We start from the raw sequence: 21,446 nt of genomic DNA on the forward strand, positions 1-21,446 counted from the left end.
CTACTTGTTATCTTGTGTCTAAGCAGGACACTGAAAAATTATTACTCGAACACAGTTAATAGTTACCTCTTCAAAAGATTGTTATTCTTTAATTAAGTTCAGCTGAAGTAGTGCTAATTTTTCTGAAGTCAAATGATGTTCCACACACATTATTTTGTATTTTTTGCCTTATTTAGTCATTTTTTTAAATCTGATATTTTCATCTGCATGGGCTCTCCTTGCAAGGTTCAGCAGTTGTGCAGAATTGGGCACCTCTTCCAGAAAGAAACAGATTAACAAACTAACAAAATGTCAATAGGAAACAAACCAGCTGAGATCAACTACTAACACGGAGACAGCAGCAGACACGGCACTGTGGAAGCAGCTGCCTCTGGGAGCAGCGTTGAGGAAGAAAGGAACAATCTTTCGAGCAGTTTTTCTCAAAGTCAGAGATGTCCAAACTACATGCCAACTCTGTCCAGGGGTTCGATTTGAGTACAGCCTGTAGCGATTTCTGAAAATATCATCAAATATACTTGACACATGCAGCTTGATGGTGTTGAACTTCTGACTTTTGACAATATGTGGCACAAGCTGGCTCATCAACCTTCTGGAAATAAGAGTTTCTTTACTAATACTTTCACCATCTGCCCTTGAGCTGGCTTCTTTACAAAACATGGATGACTAAAGAAAAGTAATAAAGAAATGTAGCAAGTTAGTAACGACAAAAAAGTCCAACCATAGTTCACCTTGACTGAGTGGCCTTCTTGTTTATCTGGCTCTCTGTATGCAGCACACTGATGAAAACGTTTGGATCATGCATCACAGCCGTTTCTGTCTAACTGGCTGCATTGGTAGCTTCATAATCAATAGTTTCAGTGAATTACTGCAAAAATTTAATTTGTATTCATTTTATTTTCAATAGAAATGAATTATGTTCCTCCTGTTGATGGTTCACATACTTAAAACATTCCCCCTTCTACTTAAAAGCATTTTTTAAAAGAAATAATTGACACAGAAATCACAGACTCAGACATAGCTTTGTAAAATCTGTCATGGCAAATGTGTTGCTCCTAAATGTAAATACAATACTTTTCACATTTGCCGACATAGTTTTACAATTAGCAGCAAACACACTGTTTCTGACTTTCCATAATTATATTACCTTCCAGCAAAGTCATGCTCTGTTTTTTTTTTTTTTGTCCCAGGTCAGTAATTTTGAAGTGTGAATTATTCCTGGTTACATTTATATGTTAATTTCATTTCTGTAATTCTGACTCCTCGTAAACAAAAGAGAGACGTGACTTTGAATTCAAGAGCATGAGCGGTGATACGCTGTTGTTATTCTTTACAAGTCGGAGCCTCAGCTGCACAGTGGGAAGAAGACTGTGTCAAGTGCAACAAAGAGCTGGTCATGCAATCAGATTAAACAAAGACTGCAAGTGTTACCAAAAGCAATATGAATGGATAACCTTTTTGGGAACCTTTTATTGAACGGGTTTCTCCTTTTTCTGCGTTTGCAGCTGTTGTCACAATACGTGGGAGTGATGCATATATTTCTTGCAATGAACAGGAAAAAAAAGAGAGGCATAAAAAAAAAGACAGGACAAGATGGATGGAAGTCAATGCTGTATGCACATTTACGATTTTTTTTTTTTGGGGGGGGGGGGTGAAAAGCTCTAAAGGCCAAAAGGCTGTGGGGCTTGAGGAGAAAGCTACCTCAGCAGGAGGCTGATTATACCTCCAAAGGGATCCACTTTGCACATCTAACATGTACAAACTCAAACAAAGGAGCATGGCAGCATGCAGGCAGCTGAAAGTGAGGGTGGGGGTCTGGGCCTCACTGCTTTTTTTTAGTGGCAATGGCACTTTTATGACCATGCTAATAAAGTGCTTCTGGGAGAGAGCACCTCCCACACCTCCGCCTATACACACGCCAAGAACAGCTTGACTGGGCCTTAGGACCTGTGTTTATGGACACATGGATCAATACACTTCCTAAGGGTCTATATTTAAGACTGAGCTGTGCCGAGCACTCATTGATCACAAGGGGGGGTAGAGGGGCACCCCAAGATGGCCATTACCAGATTTGGAGTGGGGGGGGGGGGGGGGGGGGGGGGGGGGGGGGGGGGGGGTCAGTGAAAGGGGCTGACACAGTTCAGAGGTAATCCCAAATCAGTGGCTGCAAATCAAACCTGCCTCGAACAAAGTCTCCGCAGTTGCGTCGATGTTCAGTGTCTCACTGTGTGGCACTCCGTTCCTGTCTTCAGTTGCGAGTGCTCGTTAATTCAAGGCGTAGTCGTTGATTATTCCAGCCACATCTTTCACCCTTGATTCCCCGTGCCCTCGCTGCTGGAAATGCAAATCTGGAGCGTGACAAACGATGTAGGGCCGTTTCTGACATGTTCGAGCCCCCAGCGTCCCCGTGTCGCTCCCCAGCTTACCTCCTCCAGCTCCACAGTAATTACCCTTGTTGGATCGCTACGCCTAATCATGCTTGATTTTGGGGATGCACTACCATTCTCTCCATTTGTTAGCTCCTCACACTGTTCCGTTCTGATAGAGTAGACTGATAATACTGAGGCAATCACACACACACACACACACACACACACGCACACACACACAGAGCATGTTTTCTTTGCCCATGTTTTTATGAGGGAGTTGTGCGCAAATCTAATAAGATAGCTGATCCACGTTAAGATGATTGTTGTGCTGCTCGTGATTAATCCCTTTACGATCTGATCATGCTACCTCACGATAAATAGGACAAAAAGCGAACATAAAGAACAGCGATGTTTAGAGAAAAAAAAAGTAATGAATTGATACCGATACTGTAAAACGTGCTCCTTAAAGAGCAGGGGGCGGGAGGGAGGGAGGCAGGGGGAGGAGAGCGTGGAAGTGGCTTCCAATTTGTTCTCAGTTTGCTCCAGTAATAAGATCCAGGCCTTCTTCTCTAGTGGATGAGATAATTAACTCCTGGGGACAGACCGCATACAGCTCCATCTATGGTTTATAGCGCATGTAGATGCTACTGTACAGCCCATTCTGAATGTGGTTGCATGAACTGCAAGACTTTGTCAGGTGCATATTTTTACTCAGTCAATATGACACATGGGAAGTGTGTAGCTGTCTGATTTAAACTACAGTACTGAGATATATTACGGATTAAAAAAAAAGCAAGCTCTCTGATGGTGGTTCCTGGTATGATGGATAATGTTTTCTCTGAGTGTGTGTGGTAGTCTCGCTTTGTGACCATTTCTTTGCCCACAATCAGCCAAGATGAACTCTTAAATTGGATAAAAAAAAAAGGATAAAACGACTAGTTGGAACTCCTTTTATACTTGCAATGAAATCCAGTGACTCATGGCAAAGTGTCTTCCTTGGAGCAATGAGTGTTGACTGCTCTGTTCTTGGAAACCGCTTTCACAGTGTGTGACTGCAGTAGTGTTAGTATGAGTATGAGTCAGGTCAGGCTAATTTCCGTTACTGCAACTTGCCTTTCTTTCCTGCATTGTCTCACCCTGTCCAGCAACTCCTTTGGAATGTGCAACATAATGGTTTCCGCCCATTGTCTTGTCAGATCTCTGTTCCCTCTCTCCACAGCTCATCGCTTCTCTGAAGTCGAACCTTTTATATGTTTTCACCTAGCAACAGGCCTTTCCGTGTGGTAATATGTGTTTCCTTCAAGTGATTCATGGTGCGAGCTGTGAAAACTAAGATCTTTTCTCTCTCTTTTCTTTTCTTTTTTTATAGAAACATGTGACGAGCCTTGGGAGCTTCGACCTGCAAGTTAGCCTTCATCAGCAAAAAGGCAACGGTGTCCTTCTGTCCTCCCCGTGTCGAGCCTACCTGCTCCTGCTGCAGTTTTATTGCAGGCCCGTCGAACATGGAGGGCTGGCAGACCAGACGCAGAACTTTATCATCCGAGCCTAAATTAGGAGCAATGGTTGCTCTGCTAGGCTTTTGGCTCCTCGCGTTTCCTGCCTTGAGCAATGGGCAGACTTTCACTAGTTTCCACCCTGAGCGCCGGGAATGGGTGTTCAACCACCTGACAGTTCACCAAACCACAGGGGCATTGTATATTGGAGCAGTCAACCGTGTGTACAAACTATCAGGCAACCTGACCCTCCTGGTGTCCCATGATACAGGCCCAGAGGATGACAATAAGGCCTGCTACCCGCCTTTGATTGTTCAACCGTGCTCTGAGCCGCTTGTTTCTACCAACAACGTTAACAAGCTTCTCCTTATTGATTATTCCCAAAATCGTTTGCTGGCCTGTGGCAGTCTCTACCAGGGTGTCTGTAAGCTTCTCCGGCTGGATGACCTCTTCATCTTAGTGGAGCCCTCACACAAGAAAGAGCACTACCTCTCCAGTGTCAACCAGACTGGAACCATGTATGGAGTCATTGTGCCCTCACAGGGCCAGGATGGCACGCTGTTTATTGGCACGGCAGTGGATGGCAAGCAGGACTACTTTCCAACCATTTCCAGTCGAAAGTTGCCCCGTGACCCAGAATCGTCTGCGATGCTTGACTACGAACTGCACACTGATTTTGTGTCATCACTTATCAAGATACCATCAGACACACTGGCACTCGTCTCCCACTTTGACATCTACTATGTGTATGGCTTTGCCAGTGGCAGCTTTGTTTACTTCCTGACTGTTCAACCCGAAACACCGGAAAACAGCATGTCATCCAGCGGATCTAGCAGCGATCTCTTCTACACCTCTCGCATCGTCCGCCTCTGCAAGGATGACCGCAAGTTTCACTCCTATGTCTCTCTGCCCGTTGGCTGTGTGAAGAACGGCATTGAGTACCGCCTCCTGCAGGCCGCCTACCTCGGCAAGCCAGGCCGCGTTCTCGCTGCCTCACTTAACATCAGTGCCCAAGATGACGTGCTGTTCACCATCTTCTCTAAGGGCCAGAAGCAGTTCCACCGCCCGCCAGATGACTCAGCGCTGTGCGTTTTCACCATCCGAGACATTAATGCACGCATTAAAGAGCGCCTGCAGTCCTGCTACCAGGGAGAAGGACACCTGGAACTCAACTGGCTCCTGGGGAAAGATGTGCAGTGCACCAAAGCGGTGAGTTCCTCTCATGATCTCTGTTCTATACATATCATATATGCCACGCAGTGTATGCTATGCAATTTCTGTGTGACAGCAATCAGTCAGGTCTCAATTGAGAAATCTCACAAAGTCTTGAGTTTAATCAAACAAGTCTAAGAGATAGCTGCTCAGTGGTTAAGTCGTTAGCAGTTGTGCTTCATAACAACAACACTACTAACACTTTTTCCTCCCCTCAGTTAGATAATACAGTCAGGACATGACCAACTTAACACTAATACAGTGAAATTTTAAGTCTTATGTGATAATGAACGCTCATATACAGCTATCCAAACATGTTCTGACTGTGCAGTGCAGCTTACCATCTGTAATGAAATTGCTCATGTCAAATTGTTGTACACTTTCATTTATGTTTCAATTAGAGAATAAATTGTTGAGGATTTGTTATTCCTGGAACCACTCAAGGTGTTAATGTTTAACTGAGCAGAATATAAACAAAATATTCTCCTTTTTATAACTAAAAGAAAGCCTTGGGGAAGTTGCACAGTATAGTCTACTTCTGACGTTGGCATATATCATAGAGTCTGTTGGCTCTGAAAACCTCAATTATCCCATAATGCAAGGCTCTGTGTCTGTTCCATGTTGTCAAGCAGAATTAAGTTTCTTGATTTTTCCTCATACCCAGAAGACCTGGGCCTCCCTGTGATGTCTATTTGTAATCAGTAGTTTGAAATGAAGAATTCTATGAACTGGATATGTGCATATGTGCTGTACGTCTGCATGTAGATAAAAATACTGGACATACAGTATACATGTACTGTAGGGGTTAATAACATCCTCATCCGTCTCTGTGCTGCGAACCACTGATCATCCTCTTTTGTTGCTAATCCCTTCGGGCAATTTAATTGACCACTCTTATTAAAATCAGTAAATTCCCCATTAGCACAATGTCAGAGGTGGTTGTCAGGAGGAGGGAGACACTATCTGGGGCTGGCTGCTACGTTTTATTAGCTCTGCTGAGAAGGCGGGGTGCCGATAACGGCAAAGTGGGCAGAAGGAGAAATGGTGGTGGCAGTGCTGAGGTAGCAAGTCTTTTTAACTGTGTGAGCTCAAATTCGAGGGTTTTCTTTGTTTGCTTTTATTTTTACATTTTCCCAGAAGAATCTCCAATCAACTTATTAAATGTTGGAGTTTGCCAGCCGTTACCTGTAAAGCTGCACCTCCCACTCCATTCTATAAACGTACTCTGGCATTAACGCTCTGCTCTTCTTTCAAATCACCCCGAGGATACGCACGCTTTGTGTATTTAGCCGCAGAGATAAGAAGATGTAAAATACCGTCTTTTGAGAACGTGTCCTTGCTCTCAATGAGCGGCCAATAAATCCATAGTGTAATATGGATTATGGAGATAGATGTCAATGGATAAGAGGACTCTTAAAACCTATACAAATTACATTTAGCACCCAGTTATCTCACCCATGCTGACACTGCCTCCTTGATGTTGAATCCTCATCTCAAACTATGTGCCTGCTTTCAAGTGCAGGTTTTACATCTCGCCTTTTCTTAAATAAATATGCGCCTCTGTGTGTGTGGTATTTTTAGAGAGTGCGTGTCTTAGAGCACAAAATTATGAGGTGATTCAAGGTTAGCCCTACCCTAGAGACAGTTTTTTTAACTTCACATTGCCTGTTTTCCCAGTAAATTTCACACACAGTCGCGGTGCCATTCCTCAGGTTTGTTGCTAACAGCAGGTAACCGGCGGGCTAAGGCCAGAGGACCTTAATTATACTCCCAGCTCTCGTTCTCAAAGACATTTTACTGTGTGTACGCTTACAAGCAGGCCAAGGCTGAGACTCGGGATGGAGCTGACGCTGAGCCAGGGGGATTCAGACACAGCAGCCAATCAAAGATTTATCACCCAGCCGTCCAGCCTCTGCCATCTGGAGAGTCACACCAATTCTGTAGTCAATCCCATGGAGCCGAGCCATGATGGGATTCTTTCTGTATCAGCCTGTCTCTTTTCTGACTGACACAATCTTCTTGTCTTTTTGCTCATGCCCTACCGACTAATTAAACACTCTTCAGAGCAAAGGGGAGTTAGTATTGATAACGTGCCCTGGGAGAGAGCCTCCGAGCGCAGATATACTGTCACAGCGAGTTTATCCTTTGTTCAAATTCCCCGTCATGTGGAGAAGTCTTAATACTGTGGAGTGGAAACAGACTAGGCCTTAAACAATTTTCACAAAAACAGATTAAATATTGTCTTACAGCCTGCGGTGTTGACTCTGCTAGAAGTAACAAATTTATTGAGTGTGACAAACTGTGTAACACAAGGAAACTGTACATATTATCGCTACACGTATATGAAAGCAGAGAAATAAACAAAAGAAAAGCAAAACCTCTGCAGGAAGGTGAACAAGAACACTCAACCACACAGAGTCCAGTGGGAATGGAGTTGTGTGCCAAATCTGCTAAGCATACATCATCTGAACAGTCTAGATATAATCACAACCAAATGGTCTGGAGCCCAGTGGACCATATGCGAAAGAGCGGCACGATTTTGAGGGAGTAGCGATTGATAATCCGAAGTCTGGGTCTCACGGCTGTTCCCAAAGATAGCTGATAGCTTTCCCATCTGATTCACTCAGCGTGTCCGCCGTGTCTGATCAGCATGTGCTTAAGACATGCACTTAACAGTTACATAAAGCACTTTTGATTTTATAACCATAGACCAAAATAATGATATGAGCTCACCAGATTCCTCCCTTTTTTTTTTTTTTTTGGATTTACATACTGCAGTAGAGGACCCCACGGCAGTCTGCACTATTTTGGGAAAAGGAAATAATAGGAAATGCCATAAAGTGAGGGGCGTGACCACATGAGTGGAGGCGATTATTCTCCGTCAGCATTATTGCCTTTCACTCCGTTCTCAAAAAAAAAAAAAAAAAAAAAATCTCTGTAGAAAAAAGGTTTTACTGCCCTGGCTGGTGGTGAGAGGCTGAGCTGCCTCCCAGAGTGGGAAGTGTCACTCAGTCTGCTGCACACTGACAGGGACGAAGACGGAGACAGAGAGGAGACAGATGAGAGACAGGTACAGTGACAGAAAGAGAACTAATGAGCCGGGGTTACAGAAAGGGGATGGATATTCATGGAGGGAGGGGGGTGAAAAAGGCGGAGTCACTTCACTAAGGAACTATGGGATGCATACATGGGAGTCCTTCCTGGCCGTCTCGCTTTACTCCACATGGCACATTGAGGCCACTGCCACTCAGAAAGTATCAGCTGACCTGATTCAACACCAGAAAGATCCCTGTCTTACTTCTTTCTCTTCCCCTCCTCTTTTCTGTGTTACATTCTGTAATATTGAAAGAGACTACATGATGTAGCAACACTTTACTTGAGGTTGTTTCCACAACACAAAGTGTGATGAGCTAATGACAGTGAATACAGAAACAGAAGTTTACCAGAATAGTGACCATCAATGCAGCAGTTACTGCTTGCTCATGCTAACTTTCAGCTGTGCGGGTTCAATTAGAAGAGGCAGCAACTCTCCAACTGTTTTGATTTACGTGTTAATTGAAACCAATTAGATTGATGAGCCATAAGATTATGACCACTGACAGTTGAAGCGATTGCTGATTATCCCATTACCATGGCATCTGTTAGTTAGTGAGATATTTTAGGAATTAAATTAACTTTTTTCTCCCCCCTCGTAGATGATGTGTCTAAAACTCTAAAACTGCATGTGGCTCTTGTGGGGAATTTCAGGTCTGCAGCGGTCAGTATCTATTAAAAGTTATCTAAGGAAGTAAAGGAGGTAAGCCGGCGTTGGGGTCATGGGTGGCAAAGTCTCCCTGATGCACATACGGAGTGAAGGCTCGAATGTGTTGCGCAGCCCAACTGTTTCTGTAGCTAGAAATCCTACAAGAAGTTACATCAGTCTGGAATAAAGCATGTTAACACAGAAAACATCACATTTTGTTATGTATAAGCAGAAAACAGTGTATCTATACGACAATACTCTTATATTGCGAAGCTGATCTGTGAATACTTCAGTGTGCTTGCTTATAAGAGATTATGTGTTCCATTGCACATAGTTATCATGCAGTGTGTGTCCTCCTGCAGAGGTGTGATGATAGGCCAGGGTAATGAGCCACGATGAGAGCAAGGTGGAGCTCAGTCAGGTGGAGCTGATACTTATCTGTCAAGCGTAACTGAAAGACAAACGTTTGTCTGGCAGGGAGACTAATTTTTGCTCCCGCATCGCGCTCCGACCTTCCTCTCCTCGTCCGTCTCACCTTTCTCACCTCCTCATTTCCATCTTAGACATTCTTTGACACTGCTGCTATTTCCATAACTGTGGCCATCACTCCCTCATCATGTCTCGCTCGGTCACCTTCATCTTCACTTTTTTTTCCCCGAGTTGTTCTTTAATAATTTTCAGTATGTCAGTTTCTGCTCATCACTAATGTCTCTGATTCTGTTTCTCTTTGACATATTTGTGTCACCTCTATTTCTACCCTATGTACCATACCAAGCGTTTCTGCTTTTAAGTGACACATTTGCCTCATAGTCACGATCATCTTTTGTTCTTTTTCTCGTTTCCTCTTATCTTTTGTCATTGGTAAAAAATCTGTATTTTCTCATCTTTTTTTTCTTTTTCTCTGTGTGCAGCCGGTGCCCATCGACGACTCTTTCTGTGGTCTGGACATCAACCAGCCACTCGGAGGCTCTCAGCTGGTGACCGGCCACACTCTCTACACTGAGACCCGAGACCGCATGACTTCTGTGACGTCGTACGTCTACAACGGCTACTGTGTAGCGTTTGTGGGCACCAAGAGTGGACGCTTGAAGAAGGTGAGTACCGGCTCGCTTCTCATCCAGCAGTCAATGAATGACCTCTTGTAGGAGGAGGCTTGTGCTCACTTCAGTTCTTTGATAGTGTGGGACTTTGGCTGTCCAGCTGGCCTGTGGGGTACAGACACCGTGAAGTGGTCCCATTTCTTCACAGATGGATCATGGTCTGGGGGAAACTTATCTCCTTAATATTTAATGTCTGCTGTCAAAGTGTCAGGGAGGGGTAATGGCAATGGCCGGCCTACTGTAGTGGTCATTACCAGTTTCTTGTTAAGTGAGCTCCAGTGTTGCAGCGTTGAATAACCTGCGCTGACCCATTAATTTTAATAGGCACCTTTCTGCCCGGGGCCCACTGAGAGCGGGAAAGAGGCAGCGGGCTCAGGCACTAAACCTCGGAGGCTTGGCGAGAGAGTACAGGCACCACAGAGGGTTAAGGGCTCCTGGCCAGTTAATAATGATAGATTTCACACCCCAGCCACAGGAAACAAGGTATTAGATGAGATTGCTGACTGACAGATTGAAAAGTGAAAAAGTGTGTGCTGTGCCCTGGAGAGCAGCGATGAGCGAGTCTGCTTGTCAATCATGAGTGTCTGTGTTTTTCTGATTAATTTGGAACAGCTGTTGCACTGTTTTGGCTCAGACGTCAGCAAATGCGACCGGCTTCTAAACTATATATGGTATATAGCAGTAAGTGAATGTTTGAGTGGAGAAAGATGTGATTCTGTGTTTTCGTCTGGCTCTCAGACCGCTGGTATCGGGTCGTCAGTATTCACCTGGTTCCTCCTCCCGTGGAGCCGACTCTGAGTGACAGCAAGAGTGTGTTGCGGGGCCATAATTGGTTTACACTGTGCCCTCCTCACAACAGCCGCACAAAGCTCAGAGAAGGAGATTGAAAAAGGAAAGCAGCATTGCTAAAAGCATTTCAATATCTCTCTCTCTCTGTCTGGCAATGCACAACAAATGGTTTTGGCCCAAGTTATTCTGGTCTTCACCTATTCATTATTTAATCAATTCACCAATCAGGCGGCGGTGGAGAAATATTTATTTGATGTAATCCTCTGTTTGAGCTTTTTAATAATTTAGGGTCTTTTCCTAGTTGGTTGAATTAGATGAGACAGAAGAGACTGTTTTCCCCTCTGTACCGTTTTTATCTCTATATTTTCCTTCTACAGTCCTGTGTGTTGCCACGACTCGCCTCCCCTCAATTCCTCTATTTTCCCCCGTCTTATGCCCCCTTTTTGAAAATTCAAGCAAAATAGCCCTGCCTGCTCCTGTGTACTTAGAGTCGCTCCTCAAAGGGAAATGCATGTAACCACAGTAACGTGGGGGGAGGAATTAACCGGTGTGGAGAAAGAGCACCTACAGAAAATGTATCACAGCACAGCAGCCAGAGCAGGGAAACCCCAGCAGCACGCTTCCACTGTAATTAGATTACAGAGGAAATTTGTAATGAATAACCAGGATACCTTACCTGATTCATTTGTGATGAGTTTTATTCATTCTAAGAAAAAGAATTTGTTAAAATATTTTAGATTTTGCCCTAAAATATATATGATATTATGAGTCATAATATTGGGAGTTTAGGAGCCTTTCTGTGTGGAGTTTACTTGCTGTCCCTCTGTGTGGGACAGTGGTGACTCTGGATTACTCATAGTGGCCAGTCACTGTTGGATTTATGAATGGATATGTGGGGAAAAAAACTATAAAAATGTAACACTGGAAAGGTGAATAAGATATGTGATTTATTGCGCTGTACTGCTCAGGCACTTGCTCACTAAGCACACTAAGCAGTGCCTTGTTAGCTTGTGAAGATAACAGTCGGAAGTCGACAGCAGAGGGGGTCCTGAAGGTTTAATTATCATTATAAAGCATAATAAAGTGCTTATCATTTCTGCACTCGGCCTGTAGATGGAAGTTTTTATGTGGATATTTTAGCATATCCTCCCTGCTGAAGCAAAAGTTTCCTGGACTTTCTTTGAACCCAATTTGTTTGAGATCACATGAGCAGACAAAGGCACTGCTGGTGCTGTGCAAAGATTTACATGCAGGTAAGTTGTCGGACAAGGGGAGGCCATAATTTGCATGGAAGCACATGATTCAACAAGCCCTCCACTGTTAAGCTAATGTGCATGAAAGAGAGAATGACCACAATTAGCCTGCACACTGTAACTGTGCTGAAAAAGAAAGTATTACTTTTTTTTAATAGGTGAGGAGTAATCAGTAAAGCTGCAGAGCAGTTTGGAAGAGGACTGCCGTGCCAGCTGGCATTGTGTCATTAAGTCGTATGCTTGTTTTGCTGTGTATTTGAAATATTTGTTGTTTACACCAAGACTCCTTCACTCCCTCAGGTGTCAGAGGGTGGGTGGAGGGATGGGGTGACCTGATGAGCCCTGGCTGCAGCTCCTCTGCAGAGGCATGATAAGCTCCTGCAGAGCTGTGTGAGACACATAGATGGAGTAGGATGCTGCAGGCTCCCTGCAGATCTGAGCATGACACAGCTAGGGTGACAAGATTTGACGCTTTGCTGGTGATACAGTTCTATACCTTCACTGCTTTAATGCAACCTGGAGAGACAGACAGACAGATGGGAGTTTGGGGAGGGGTGAGGTGTGCTGGGCTGTGTGGTTTGGGGCGGTGTGAGCCCTGATGAGAAAAAAAATAAGGAAACACAGCAGCAGGAGCAGGCTGCGATAGAAGGAGACAGGAGAAGGTATTGGGGGAGGGAGGAAGAGACCGTTGAAATGTGAATTTAGCGCCGCCAAAGAAGCCAGGACTACACCGCTGCTTGTAATTGGATTGGCTCCCTTCCCAAAGAATCCCCCCCACCCCAACCCCACCCACACCACCCCACCCCCATCCCTCCATTTACCGCTTCCCCATTCAATCCCACTCCTCCTTCCCTCCCTTCACCCCCTCCGCCTCCTACTTTCCCTACAGACCTGCTCCTGTATATGCTGCTGTTTCCTGGGCTTTGCTGGAGCATGGCAAAGCATGAGGGATGGTGTTGGCGGATATCGCTGCCCGTGGCAGGCTTTTGTAGGGGATTGATTGAGGAAGAGGGGTTAAGAGGATGGGGGAGTAAGCAGACACTGAGGTGAGGAATATATATATATATATATATATATGTATATATATATATACATATATGCGTATGTTGTGAAGCACTGTAGGAAACAGAATTTTGTGGCACTACGAGGCATGTACTGATTGTATTTTTTATTCTGTGACATTGGATCTGAGTCACAAATCCATATTGTTTTTGCAAACGGGGAATGTTCTCAGCTGCACTGCAGTTGTGGTACATGTACTGTTTGAGAGTCATGAGGTTTTCAGAAATTTGTTGCAGACTTCTGGGTGTTACCTTTGGAGGCAGTGATTGATGGTGCAGGGCAGGAGATGTTCACCTCAGTAAAAACCTGCTGTGGACAGTCAGTATTGCATGCCTTTATGAACTTTTTCTACTGACAACAACAGTATTGACAGTTTTATTCATCTGACTGCATATCAAGACATTGCACTATATCATTTGCATTATTGTAATTATGGAACCAGACAGCGAGCGACTGCTGCAGAGCTTTGCGGGGCAAATTATTCAGATGGGCAATCAGTTATGCAGTTCTTTCTGGACACACATTACCCAGGAATTACATCATTAAAATTGCCTGTGTGTGGTTGACTTTTCTGCTTAAGCATAGACACATCCCATATGTGGACGGGGCTTGGTGGGAATCAGCGATGGCATTAAGGCGGAGAGAGGCTGTGGGGAGCATTCCCTTTGATTTCAATGGAGATGGAGAGCACCACTGCTCATGTAAAACTGGAAGTTGAAAGACATCACAGCGATAGATGAACGGAGAGGTTAAAGCAAGCTCAGCAGAGGCACGTTTACGATTTTCCCATTAATCAGAGTCAGTTCGCCAACAGTGAGAATAACCATCCTTTATCCTGGTTCTCCCGCAAGAGCTGCAGGGGGCTGAAGAGCGGTTGAAGCTGGGACCAAAGGGAAACACTCCCAGTTGGCCTTTTCTGCAGCAATCTTCAGCAAACGCAACCATGGTCAATATGACCTAATTTATTTAATTATATATGTATAATTGAGAGATTAAAGGATTGACATGAAAGCAGATTACTTCTCCAAACACATCCGATCTATCCATGTCGGTATGCAGGCACCACTATGAATATTTTTATTCGCTTTGAGTTGTACTGGCATGTATTTTATCTGTTGAAAAAAGTAAATCCTTTCATCACATGTGGTGCTTCTCATGCGTGGATGAGTAATTGGGAATTGGTTTGAATGATCTGCCGTTTAACAACAGGGGACGACTTAAAAGAGTGGATCAGGTGGTTAGCATGACAAATGTCCAGTGCGAGTGGGTAACGTGGCAGAGAGTGCACGGCCGGCTCACATGGCTCGCACCCGGGCCTGAATAACGGCAGTGTTGTGCAGGCGGTGCTGAAGTGTCATCCAGGGCAGCAGCTGATCGCAGGACACAAGGTATTGTGGGTTTGAAAGGCTTGTAAATGCAGGCAGCTGCTACAGCAGGGCCCTGGCGGACAAGTGGTCAACCCCCCTTCAAGCCCAGCCTCACTCCTCCATGGTCCGTTCACCCCGCAATGAGCCTTGGAGAATTAGCCCTTAGATTCATCGCCCTCACAGGGAATGTGATCTGAGAGCCTCAGCCTGCCAGCCTGCAGTCGACTCACCTGCTTTGTTGTGGCCTGGATTTCTGTGTGGAATCATGAGATCAGCTGAGCTGAATTTATTGTGACTTTGTTCTGAAAATACTGAATTCTGCATCCACTACATCTCAGCCAGGGTTCACCCTGGTAATGGAGTATATCAAAGTAAAAGTGAACGAGAGCAAGTGAACAGAAGAAAAAGGTTCATCGAGTTCGAGATGAAACAAAAGGCAGACCCACTTATGGACAAGTGGAGACTGAGTTGAGGAGTGGTGCTCGCACTGAAGATGTCTGCAGCCACAGCTGAGGCCCATGGCAGTAGTTGAATGGAAGATCATGCTTTTCCCCACAGATAAAAACTATTCTGAGGAAAAAAAACTGAGGGATCCTGTCACCTGCATCCACTTAAACTCCACCAACACAATTTACATTCCGTTTATATTCCTCTATTATCCAACTTATTGCTACAAAGGGGTGGAGCCATTCCTAGCTGACAGTTCAGGATACGCAGTGTTCACATTAGCAGTCTCTCACCGGGCAAATATGAAAAAAAAAACAACTTAATATGCCCACATTCACACCTACAGGCAATTGAGAGTCAAGAGTTAATCAAACTAATGTCGTTGGTCGGGGAAAACTCACACACAGAGCAACATGCAAACTCCTCACAGGGCCAAAATCAGACCTGGGATATCCTCACTGTGAGGCAGGACTGCTAACCACTTTACCACTGTGACACCCACGAGTGCAATAACAAATATGTCGACATGTTGTTTCAGGACTTGAGGAACAGTAGTTAAAACTCACCTTGCATCCAAATGAAGTGTGAAGTCCTAAAACCTTGATAAATGAAAACTATAATTATTCTGAACCTCATCCTCTATATAAATATAAAAAAAAAGAAGGAAGAAGTTGTTTCTGCAGTTTGTCATTAGGACTTTCCCCCAGGATTGGAATAAACGACACAAAAGCACAACACATTAATCATTTTAATGACTTTAATAAGCATCGTCATTGTCACTGAATGACTGGCATTAACCTTGAGGTGACATAAAAAGAAATACAATTACAATTGGGGCAAATTGTCACCATTTCCACCTGGTAAGATTTGCTTCCAATCATCGTAGCGACAGACAAAGTGTTATTTCCTTCTGAATGCCTCCTCTAATAACCATTTCATTACTTTGTTTCAGATTGAATGATGTGCTCTAATTAATCCCACACAGACCAAATAATTGCATTCCACTGTTAAACCATTGTCTTTGTTTCAACTGTCTGGTGAAAATGAAAACATATTCTCAGTACACCTGTTTGTGAAACAAACAGCATCCTCGACTTTGCCGCATGTAGAATTGTTGCTGCTGTCTGTTCGGGACTCTCCCTCCTTGATTGCTGGCAATTTTTTAATCATGTTAAACTACCAGCTCAGCCTCTGTTTGCCCACCGGCAGCAGCTGGGAGCCGCGCATTGCCTGCAGGAACTGCTTTTGAGAGTAAAAAGACCATTTTTCCTCTCAACACATCTTTCAGCACATCCCACAGAGAGCCGCGGTCATACAGGCACTATTTGGAAAACTGTAAATAGAGGTAAATTTTATTTAGCCTGGACCTGAGGCATGTGTGGAGAATGACTCACGTAGAGAAGTCTTTTTTTTGGCAGTTTTTCCCCAGCCTCTATTGGAAAAACAAGACAACCAGCAAATAATCTACAAAAGCGCTGGGATACCCTCTGCTCAGCAGGTTTATCTGAGCGTTGTTCATGAGGTCTGGCTCTGCCTGATTGTTGAAACACTGTCGTATCTGTGGAAAGTGTTGATATAATATTGTTTAGGCTGATGTTGGAGGGACACACGCTGTTGTAGTGGTTAGCACCCCTTCCTGACAATGTGAAGACACTGGTCCGATCTACTTTTATACTTTACATATAAAATGCTTCATAGTGTGTCTGCAGAGGTGGATTGTGTTGATTTTTTTAGTGGTTGGTATTCCTGATCACATGAGGTCGATTCTCGGTCAGAGGCTTTCTGCTTGGAGTTTGCATGTTCTGCTTCTTCTTGTATGGTTATCTGTTGACCCTTAATTGCCTTTATATGTCCAGTGTTTAGCCTACTGTCTGCCCATTTTCAGCTTTTCTTCCAATGACCCTAACTTTGGGTTCATGTGGATTTTGAAGATAGATAGATGGAGGGTTGAGGTGTGAGAGGAAAAACAATTTGCATCTCAGTGCCACTTTTAAACCACAGAATGAGTGCATATGTGTCCTCTACTGGGGGTCGTGGGGCAAGAGGTTCACATTCCTGCATGTTTTACTATGTGTTCCTGCTTTAGCAGACCTGTTTGTAATGAGTGGTTCATTATCAGTCTTTCTGCAGAGCATCACAATGGCATGTTCAATGGATTCAGGTTCATTGGGAGTCACTGGAAACACGCAGGACAGCGGCCCACCTCTGGCATATGCAGTGGATCTCTATGTGTAGCAGTGGTTAACATGCATGTTTAATTACCGCAGCCATCTCTCTTGCTAATGACCCGCTTGTTTACAGAGTTGCGGGCTAGGACCATATCTGCGTGACCCCTTCTGAACCTGGCCTCCACTTGACCCCCCCTTGCTCGGTTCTTAACCCTGAGCCAGATAAAGAGGTGGCCAGTGGCAGCGCCGGGCTGCAGCAGCAGGCTGTGCCTTTCATGGCTGTCTTTAGAGCACAAGCCTCTCTATCTGCCAGACCTGGTCCCAGCTTCTCTAAGCACTTCACTGTTAAAAGGCCAGCGGAAGACTGAGCGCCCCCGCTGTTCCATTCATCCCAGCTTTATATATGCTGTTTTTTTTTCTTTCTTTCTAAGTCTCCCTGATTCACTCACTTTCTGTCTGTTGTTCCATCTCATTCCCCTTTTCCTTTATAGAGCAGTGAGTTGAATGTACCCCGGTCAGTCAGCCGGGTGTCCTCTCCCATTTTTTGTCTCCTTTTTCTTCCTTTCTCATTTCTCTCCTTCTTGCCATGCCTTTCTCCACCTTAGTCAACCCACTCTTTTCCCCGGTCTATTTTACCTTCTCTTTCCTGCTCAGACTATTACAATGACACAGCCTACCCTGCAGTGATCTCATTAATCACATTCAAACAGCTCGCTGTTGCTTTCTCTGCTTCCTCGTGTATCCCGCTCCCTTCACTTTCTCTAATTGCCTGCTCTTTTCTCTGCTCGTGTCTCGTGCGAGGCATTTTCATTATCTAACAAGAGACAAATATTCGTACAGTGCATACATTTTATTACAGATGGATTTTATACATGTGGGCTTAATTTAGCCTCAAGATATGCAGTAGTGTCGGTGCATCCATGCCAATGTAGCAGAATCCCGAAAGACAGTCCTGAGTCGCACATGTCCATAAATATGTTGCTTCGTATTCGTTAGTTTATCTCAGAAAATCAGTTTAATTTTGTGTGTGTGAACCGACCACTTCATTTTATTATTAGATTGGTTACTGGCAATGCTTTTTATTTTTTTTGAGGTAAATAAATTATCCTGCTGAGCACGTTCCATAATTGGACTTAACTTCATGAGTGAGATTAATTAACCCGTTGTTGATTAGCGCCTCTTTTCTCCAGAAGGGACCCGTAGAGAGGGCCTTCCTGTCATTCCGTTTCTTCAGCATATTTTCTTGTTGATTTGGTTGCAAATTAATGTCGATGTCTGCGTTATTTACTCTGCCCTTGATCCATTTTCTCTTGTTACCGCCTACTTGTCCTTTTTAGGAGACGTGCATCTCGCACGTGCAGACATTCAGGGGTTGTGCTGCGTCTGCAGCAGTGGATTGTATGGGTTTTACTCTGCTGTGGTATGGCTGGGATTAGGGAGCCACATCCAGCTACACTGCTTCCCAGATCCATGTCCTCCCACAGAACAAACTGAAAAAAAAAAAAATGAAGAAAAATGTTGAACATTGCCAAATGTTTCTCTCAGTAAGAAGTGGCCTTTTCCTCTTCTATGACTACAGTGTTTCCAGCCCACGCATTATGGCCGCTGAATGGTTTTTCATATGCAACAGAAGTACTGCATGTCCAAAGTTTTATGCAGGGGAGCCGTTTTGGGAGGCTGGGCCTCACAGCCTATCAATATTCCAGTTTAGTCTGAAGCCAATGTAGACACCACAGGGAGAACATTTGAAATTCATAGGGATTCTTATCAGTTCTTGCGTTGTTATTGATCGGATCCAGTGGCAGCAGTATAGCGCTGGGTGTCGGACTTATTATTTCTCTCTCTCGCCGTAGGTATGAATCTAAGAGCTTTCTCTGTCAAATGAACTTTAACTACTCAGCGCTTGACTTTTGTCCTCTGAGTTGCCAGCTGGCACGCAGTCTGAGTTTCGTCTTCCTCACTTTCTTCGTTGACCTTGCTGAAATGCGCACAAAGACAAAGGACAGACGGAGAAAGAGTAAACATCTATAGGACAGAATAAGAAAAAAAAAATAGATTAGCAAGCAACATCTGTCAAAGTGGATGGCTGGAGCTGTGCCAGGCTGTATTGATTTGCCTTACAAAGCACTTGAATGGGCCAGATAACTGTGATTAGCCAATTCATTACTGCTGGCTCTCAGAGTGGTCCAAAATTAGATAAAAAGGGGGAATAGGGAGGACAGAGGGGGGGCGTGCAAGCCAACTATTACTTTGTAAACTAGCACAGAAACTCTGTCAGTGGCCCACAATAGAGGGGCTCTTTTTGAAGTTTTTGATGAATTTTCCATATTTTACATGCATGGTAATGATCACCCTCATTAGAAGCAGAAACAAAATGAAAAAAAGGGGGGGAAAACACTCATTGTTTATGTGTTTGATAGGATGCATAATGATTCTAGATTACTCAACCAACCGAAACAGCCTTTCGCTCAGCGACTTTGCGAATGTGTGCCTCCATTTCAAGTGTCTTTTCAAGTTGCGCAGCACCAATAGATCTCAGAAATGAGAATGTTTGGGCTTTGATGATATACTAAACTGTTGTCTATGCCAAGGCAAACTGAGTGTGACAGCAACTAATGTTTCTGTCTGATAGTGAGAGAGCTTTACTGCTCTGCTGTCTCCTACTTCACAGGCGACAGCAAGCTATCAGTTCCCTCACTGTGAAGCTTGTCTTGGTGACACCATCGTTTAATGCATTTTCCCCTGATCACAGTGTTTACAGAAAGCTTTTATGAGCTTCAGTCAAATTAATACTTTGATATGGGCTTATTGTCTTTGTACACTCATCCGGTTATCTTTAACAATGAATGTAATAACAACACAGAGAATTAAAAATGGTCGTAATTTTGACCACTACTTCTGTTTTTTTTGTTATGTTTTTACATGTCCAGCTTAACTCTAAAAACCTTGGTCTCTGACAGTAAAAAATGGGGCCAGGCCGGCCTTTATCATTTTCCCTTTTGCCCCCATTTCCTCCTCGCATTTGTTCAGCGCGCGGTCGATCTCTTCACGTCTGTCTGTTTTCTCACTCTCTCCATCTCGCCTCCTTACTGCAGGGCTGTCAGGTTACTCCGGCTCGCCATCAGGATAATGAACAGTGATACAGTGCTAAGAGCGTGCCATAATATTTCAAGCCATTGGTAATCTCCGCTCGCTCAGCCTTTACCTGCTCCTCACTTCTGCCCCTTTAATGTGTGCGCAGACACGCACACACACACACACACACACACACACACGCACACACACACGTGCGAGCCCTGCTCCTGACAGCTGTATGTAAGGTCCTGGCCTTGTGCTTTCATGAAACAGAGCCGTCAGCCTCGACGCTCTCTGAACAGTCCAGCTGTCCAGCGGAGATGGCTGCAGTGTTAATGAGACTCGGCAGCTTTTTCTGCACAGGTGTCCTTTACTCGCATTTTTATGGCGTTACCTCCTGAACAGGCAAGTGATTAAATACCCAAATATTTAAATAAGTGCCGTTCAAAGGGTTAAAGACCTGTTTTATTCCGTCATTCCGTTGTCATGGTTTTACAAAAGCAAAACTGTTGTGTTTTGGTTAATTCAGCATTTACTTTAGATTCTCTTGACATTGTTAACTAGAATTTGTTTCTCAGTTTAATGTGTTCCTTCCAGGTGGCGGGCCAAACAGTCAATCCTCATTCTCTGAGAGAAAGCACAATGTCAGGCCCACGCAGCGCCGCTACACACAACATGCTGACTTCACTGAAGTCGTGACAGGTAGTGGAATATATAGAATGAGAGGGCTGCATACTCCAGTTTCACACGTAGAGCTCCATTTACTAAAGGTTTGCCCGTGTAGAAAAAAAAGTCTCAAATGCATGTCATTTATTAATATTGCATACTGAGGACCTCATTTGACAATAGTACAATATAACATGAACTATTCTTTTTTGCATGTTTGCTTTCAAGAAAATGGAATATTGCACTTTTCTACCAAGACACTCAAAGTACTGGAAGGAGTGAAAGTGAATAGATTGATTTATGTGCGCATTGTGATCTGCATTGCCGAAAGGAGTTTTCGTTGTTGAAAAAGTTTGGAAATGAGTCATAAATCAGCTCAGTCTGTACGACTCATATTTGCTTACGGTGTCCTTAGAGCCGTTGCCTCATTTGGCCCCCACCAGTTTTAGTTCCTTCGGTTTTATTCTGACATCTGCACCCTGCCTTTGTCTGTAGTCTGCTGGGATTGGTTCCAGCACTTTGCTAAGCTGATTTAGATAAAGCAGGACAGAAGATGGATAGATACAGAAGATGCGAGGACCTCTGGCAACTCTTCTGAGATTGTCTTTTTTAAATTTGTTATGAAGTTTTTGTTTTGACCACAATATTGATTTAGCATCTCCCTCATCGCACTCTTTTTTTTTTAATTTTAATTTCAAATATCAGA

The 21,446-nt window shown here is 44.1% G+C and overlaps 1 protein-coding gene across 3 annotated transcripts in view; it reads left to right on the forward strand.

Moving 5' to 3' along the window:
* plxna2 (plexin A2) overlaps positions 1 to 21,446 on the forward strand; it is a 226,627-nt gene that overhangs the window by 23,386 nt on the left and 181,795 nt on the right. For all 3 annotated transcript variants that reach the window (XM_030118346.1, XM_030118347.1, XM_030118348.1), the window contains exons 2-3: positions 3,736 to 5,068; positions 9,725 to 9,907. In XM_030118346.1, the coding sequence (XP_029974206.1) occupies positions 3,869 to 5,068; positions 9,725 to 9,907 (1,383 nt within the window). In that variant the 5' untranslated portion in view covers positions 3,736 to 3,868. The remainder of the gene's footprint in view (positions 1 to 3,735; positions 5,069 to 9,724; positions 9,908 to 21,446) is intronic.

This window comes from Salarias fasciatus, chromosome 20 (genome assembly GCF_902148845.1).
Source record: "Salarias fasciatus chromosome 20, fSalaFa1.1, whole genome shotgun sequence".
NCBI lineage: Eukaryota > Metazoa > Chordata > Actinopteri > Blenniiformes > Blenniidae > Salarias > Salarias fasciatus.